This window comes from Priapulus caudatus, unplaced genomic scaffold, assembly GCF_000485595.1.
Source record: "Priapulus caudatus unplaced genomic scaffold, Priapulus_caudatus-5.0.1 Scaffold907, whole genome shotgun sequence".
NCBI classification, from domain to species: domain Eukaryota; kingdom Metazoa; phylum Priapulida; class Priapulimorpha; order Priapulimorphida; family Priapulidae; genus Priapulus; species Priapulus caudatus.
Window position 1 is genome coordinate 83,291 of NW_014577968.1, and position 6,545 is coordinate 89,835.

At 46.5% G+C, this 6,545-nt stretch overlaps 2 protein-coding genes across 2 annotated transcripts in view; both read left to right on the forward strand.

Annotated features, from left to right (window-relative positions):
• The window catches only part of LOC106814341 (ATP-dependent RNA helicase glh-2-like), a 13,918-nt gene extending 8,356 nt beyond the window's left edge, over window positions 1-5,562 (forward strand). Inside the window, exon 3 of the mRNA XM_014818641.1 lies at window positions 5,191-5,562. Coding sequence (XP_014674127.1) covers window positions 5,191-5,254 — 64 coding nt within the window. The 3' untranslated portion in view covers window positions 5,255-5,562. The remainder of the gene's footprint in view (window positions 1-5,190) is intronic.
• Window positions 5,563-5,587: 25 nt separating this feature from the next.
• LOC106814340 (ATP-dependent RNA helicase glh-2-like) lies at window positions 5,588-6,124 on the forward strand. Its single transcript, XM_014818640.1, has one exon. The coding sequence runs from the start codon at window positions 5,588-5,590 to the stop codon at window positions 6,122-6,124; it is 537 nt and encodes a 178-aa protein (XP_014674126.1).
• The last annotated feature ends 421 nt before the right edge of the window (window positions 6,125-6,545 follow it).

The following is a 6,545-nucleotide window of genomic DNA, read 5'->3' on the forward strand; positions in this document are numbered from 1 at the left end:
GTATGTATGTATGTATTATGTAGTATGTATCGTATGTATGTAGTTGTATGTATGTATGTATGTATGTATGTATGTATGTATTGTATGCTATGTTTAATTGTATGTATGTACTGTATGTAGTATGTATGTATCGTATGTATGTTGTATGTATTGTATGTATGTATGTATGTATTTATGTATTGTATTGTATGTATGTATGTATGTATGTATGCTATGTATGTATGTATGTATGATGTATGTATGTATGTATGTATGTATGTATGTATGTATGTATGTATGTATGCTATGTATGTATGTATGTACTGTATGTATGTATGTATGTATGGGATGTATGTATGTAGTATGTAGGTATTAATTGCTATTATTGTATGCTATGTATGTATGTATGTATGATGTATGTATGTATGTATGTATGTTATGATGTATGTATGTATGTATGATATGTATGTATGTATGTATTATGTAGTATGTATGTATGTATGTATGTATGATATGTATGTATGTATGTATGTAGTGTATGTACATGTATGTATGCGTATGTATGTATTGTATGTATGTATGTATGTATGTATCGTATGTATGTATGTATGTAATGTATGTATGTATGTATGTATGCATGTATGTTGTATTCATGCTATGTATGTATGTATGTATGTATGTATGTATGTATTATGTATGTATGTAGGCTATGTATGTATGTATGTATGTATGTATGTATGTATGTATGTATGTTATGTATTGTATGTATGTATGTATGTATGCTATGTATGTATGTATGTATGTATGTATTGTATGTATGTATGTATCGTATGTATGTATGTATGTATGTTGTATGTAGTATGTATGTATGTATGATGTATGTTGTATGTATGTATGTACCCTATGCAGGCCCCGTAGCCGATGCTTTATATTGGCGCGGGCGTTCGTTTTTTCAATGTGGCAATTTTGCTCGCAGGGGTGTACAGGGCATTTTGTACCAGGGGGGGCGGCGTCTAACCGTAACCCAAAGTTGCGTAGCACGCGCCCCCAGAATTTTTTAAATTAGACCCTTCAGATGAGTTCTTCTGCGCCGAGCAAGGGGGGCGTCCGGACTCCCTGGACCCCCCTTTGTACACGCCCCTGCTCGGCGCGTGAAGCAGCCCAGGCGGGAGCCAAGCGACCGAGCGGGGGAGGGTCGTGGGAGGGGGTGTGTTCTGTTTCACCTCCGCACGATGGCAGATTTGCAATTCATTACACTAAATGGAGCGACCTGAGGCGAAATTCTTGCAATTTTCCAAAACAAAAATTTTTGCTTGCGGCGGTGGCTCGGGGGGGTTCCTTTCGAAACCCCCCTGCCGCGACGGGCGCCTGCCTATGCGATGGCCAAACCGCGCCCAGCGATCTGCGATGCAATCTTTTAAGAGGGCGATTTCCTTATGCCTGCGGGGGGTTTCCTAGACGAAACAATTCGGTCAAAAATTCGCTGACCCCATTAAACCCGCATTATTATAACGCCCAACTATTAGCCATGTGCGCTGGCCCTTATCAAAGCTGATTTGTTAAATATTGAGTATTGTCGCAAGTGTTATTCTCCATTTATTACCAATGTTTTCGATATTGTGTCGATTATTAGTAGTAGAATTAGTAGCACGATTTTTACCAGCGCAGCCGGGTTACCCGCCAGCTAGTATAAATTGATATGCGAACTATCAAATCCCATTCACCGATCTTTCCCTTCTCTCAGTGTCTCTGTCTCTCTGTCTTCTCTCTCTCTCTTCTCTTTCTTCTCTACTCGTCTTCTCTCTTTCTCTCTCTCTGCTCGCTCTCTCTCTTTCTCTCCTCTTCTCTTCTCTCTCCTCGTCTCGTCTACCGCCTCTCTTGCTATTCGAGTAGATCGTTGCGTTAAGCACCGGCAAGATAAGATCAGAGCCAAAGGTCGCCAATAGGACGCCTAAAGGATGCCCTACAATTCCGGTAATCTGACACGGGCGCTTCCCCCCCCTCCCCCACCTCGCCTCTGCACGGCCGCTTCAGCATTCCATTAGTCATGCGTGAATGTATTGCTTTCTTACGGCGGCACCGCAACTGTTGACTGTTCACGAGTCTTCCTCATTAGATTACATCTCTGGTGAGATGTAAATTCGGCAGTGAATGACACGTCCAGTGCGCAGCGGTCACTTTAAGACTGGCGGAAATGAGGAAAAAAACGTACGCTCGGACAAAACAATCGCGCAAGCCGAAGAGCCTTCCGTTGATGGTGTGCATGCATGTTTTGTATGGCAGCGCGCGTGCAGGCGTGCGATCGGCGCGCGCAACCTAAGGTAGCGGTTTGTTGTTTGGTGTTGTTGTTGTTGTTGGTGTGTTGTTGTTGTTGCTGCTGCTGTGCTGCCGACTATTATTCTACTACTACACTACTATATCTACTACTATTGCCCTATCTACTACTACTAAACTAACTATATACTACTAGCATTATTTATTTACTACTACTACTGACTACTGCTACCTACTGACTATACATACTATACGTACTACTACTGACTAATAACCTACCTTACTACTACTAATTATACTACTACTACTACTGCTTGCTGCTGCTTGGTGGTTCGTGTGTTGCTTTTGTTGATGCTGCTGCTAGCTGGCGATGGATGGACGCGCGAGGAGTCGCTCCTAACAACCACCGACCCACTTAACCGTGCCGCGACCACCAGTTGGGCCGCTGATATAAGCAGCACTGATCCAGATTAAGATCGTCACGCATTACGGTTTGGAAGTGCCAAACAGCGCGGACGTCCGTGCGGGTCAGTCGTCGTCTCCGCATCCACAGCGCCAGCGAAACGGAAAGACGGATGAGTCCTTAGAAAGTGCTTCCTGCTTCTCCCACTCCCCTCCTTCGCACACTCGGAGCAGCATATACGTAGTCTATCGCCAATCGTGAAGGCAGCAGCAGATAACAGCGGCGCAGCAGCAGCAGCAACACAGCATCGTAACAGCCAGCCAGTAGACGTTCTTCGCATAAGCGGTTTGCGCGACATGTAGATTTGCCTGTCATTAATTATGGATAATCTTGCAAAGATAGCGAAGAGAATGAAATATAGAAATACTGATTTTATCGAGCAAAATTGTATCGATTTTATGAATTTTCTATATAATAATATATACGGAAAAATTGTATATTTTTGTTATTTTGTAGGTTGTTATATTTATGTATGTATTATTATATATTACAATATATATATGTAATATTATAAATTTGTATACTTATATATATAAACAACCTATGTGTGTTCTCGTTATTTTCACAGATCAGAATTTTACACCATTATGATGTGCGCAGGCGTATTCCTATGGACTCGTACGCTGCGCAGGAGCATCGACAGCTCATACGACCCGTCAACCTATTTCCAGCGCTGGGATCGGGAGCAAAAAGCAGTCCCAACATCGGTTACGGCAGTTTACGAGCAGTGCAAAGGAGGCTTTTATGGTATTTGCCTCGCATAGACAGCAGCATGCGCGTTACGGCACACAGCCCAAGCCTAGCAATGGCTATTGGTGTCAGTAACAAGCTCAGCATGGCTATGGTGTTTAGTAACCAAGCTGAGCAGTGGCTACGCGTGTTATAACCAACGGTAGCGATGGCTACGGAAGTAACATCCAAAGCAACACCGGCCTATAGTACAAACTCGCGTAACCACGCAACGGCGCACTACGGCATCAGCAACCACAGCAGAGCACGGCGCTACGGCACTCCCGTTCAGGATAGCGACAGGCTACGGGCACGTAACCAAGCAACAATAACCAAGCAACACTGGCTACGCACAGGAACAGCCAAAGTACTACCCCATATGCGCGCACAACAATAACGTGGCAGCGGATGGATACGGCAGCCAGGCCAGCAGCAGCACCTACAACATTGGCGGGCTCTCGGCCCGAGCCTCTCGCCTCCGGATACGGAACAAACGACCACTTTCCCGACTCGCGCGACGACGGCAACGTACGGCGCGACTGAGCGACGGTGGTTACCACGCGTCGGGGCGATCGTCGGACGCAGTCAGCGTCGACGGCGACGGCGTCAAAAGGGTGCCGTCGCTGTACGGCAGCCAGGGCATGCGGACGAAGACGCGACGCGCTTCGCTCCAGCGGCTACTCGTAGGGAGCAAGGTAAGGATTCCCGTATGCTCGACTCGCAGTCTCGTTAGTGATGTGTGAAAATCCGCAGAACAATGTCGTAGTTACTGGTAGGTTTTACTTTTTATTGCCGTACGTTACTGGTAGTTAATGTGTGTGTAATGCCGTAGTTAATGGTAGTTAATGACGTAGTTATGCGGTAGTTAATGCGTATTTTAATGCGTAGTAATGCGTGTTCAATGCGTAGTTAATGCGTAGTCTCGAGCCCGCATGAACTAACATAGAACAGAAGGGAATTGCGATGTTATGTATAGTGTAGTATCGGGATTGAATATAAAACGCATTTTGTTTTATTTATTTGACTTCCTGCGCTCTAGAATAAAACGCGCAGTGCGTATTGAGTTTATATGTTATGGTACAGTCTTATGTTCGCCACGGCTACACTAAATGATTAGCTCTGCTGGCTGAGTAGGCCTTCTAGCCGGCCGTGACGATCGAGGCAGCGGCTAAGCATTTAACGTTACATTGAGTATGTGAGGTGAACAGGAGAGCCCAGCTATCTGCACAGATGAAGTCAAGTGCCTCTAACTCGGCGTCGGTTCCCTGTGCTTATCGCTCGCTGTGATTCGCCTATTAGAAGCTAAATATAACACAAGAAACAAAACAAATTAATAGTTTATTCCGCAATACCCAGCGTTATATCTTCCACGGCATTGTATATATTGTATATTCTTCATTGACAAATGTAACGTAAAGAGTGAAAAGCAACGTAACATAACGGATTTAACAATAGAAGCATGATAATAAACTTCGTATATATAGCGTTAAGCGTACTATAGCGTGTAAGATGTTCTAACCAAGCGTGCTATATTATATGTATATATATATATATTATATATATATATTATATAGATAGCGACGAAGAGAGAGAGAGAGAGCTGAGAGAGAGAGAGACGAGAGGAGGAGAGAAGAGTATGGACGAGATAGAAGAGAGAGAGATGAGTAGAGATAGGTATATGATGAGAGTAAGAGACGAGTAACCCTATAGGCGATTACAATAATATACTTCCTTTACCCTTGCAGCGATCGCAAATCATTTACACGCAGCCGAAGACGCTCTACGACCTGGAACAGACGGGCGCGTTAGACGGCTACGAAGACGTACTCGCGGCCTTCAAGGGCGCGGCTGAGGCCCCCCCCCCCCGCCCCTGGGAGAGCTACGTCCCACCATCGGGTGACGAAGGGCGACAAGGGAGGGGCTCGGCGGGACGGCAGGACGGCGGCCAGGGCGTCGGCAGCCGACGCGCCGGACTCGGCTACGGAAACGAAAACGGCGGTAGTGCGGCGGTGGGATTCCAGAGCAATTTCGGGGGTGGTGTACCGTTCGGGCCGCGAATAGCGGCAGTTCGCGGTAAGCCACCGCGAAGTAGGGATACGGCGGGGTAATACCGGAGCGTCGGGTATCGGCGAGTACACCATAATGCGGCGTACGCGGCTGGAACCCGGAAGTAGCGGCTACGGCGGTGGTAACACCGGAAGCAGTGGCTACGGCGGTGGCAACACCGGAAGTAGCGGCTACGGAAGTGCCTCCTCTTCTGCCAGTCGTCCGGCTCCCGCCATCTACAAACCGTACGGCCCAGCGAGCATCAACAAAAACGCGAATTCGGGACAGCGTTTCGGCGTCGGCGTCGCCATCGGCTCCAATAGCGGATCGGCGCCCTCTAGCGGCTACTCCACGCAGAGAAGCGTCTACGGACCAGGATCGCTGACGTCACAGGCGCAGTCCGCTCCCAGCATCTTTGGCGGAAACGGAGTTCGGCAGCGTAACAGTGGCGCGGCGAACAGGCAGGGAGGGTACGGGACGGGACGGACGCCACGGACCGGATACGGAACGGGAAGCAGCGCCGGAAAACACACCGGAACGGGATCCGGATTTAGAATCATTCCGAGCCGCGTGCTCAGCTCGAACGCTGGAAGTGGAGAGAAGCGACGACGTTGTATCTGTTACGACCTATAGATGGCGCCACGCGGTCACACTCACAGGGCGATATCCTAGCGTGTCATTGCTGACGAATGGAGCCCTAGGGGCCGTTTGCAGAAAACAAAGTTAGTATTACCATTGCTATTAACCTTAATATGAACTTTCCCTCGTAGTCTGGACCGCTGTATAAGAAGCTCGTAACTTGTTCTGTCCACTGTAACCTCATCAGTGTCAACAGTCTATGAGAAAATGTTAATGTCATGACTAATGTTAAGACTAATTTTGTTTCTGACAACGGGGTCCCTGAATAGTTTACTGCGTGGATTATTGGCGATGGACATCGATAGCATTCATTTGTAAATATTGTAGACGTATAAACTGTTTGTTGATTATATAAAATATAATTATTTTTATTCAATTGCGTTCACGTTGATAATAATTTGAATCATCACGATTT

Bases quoted from the DNA above. Each gene is read 5' to 3' on its own strand.
- LOC106814340 (XM_014818640.1), top strand. From the start codon at position 5,588: ATGCGGCGTACGCGGCTGGAACCCGGAAGTAGCGGCTACGGCGGTGGT.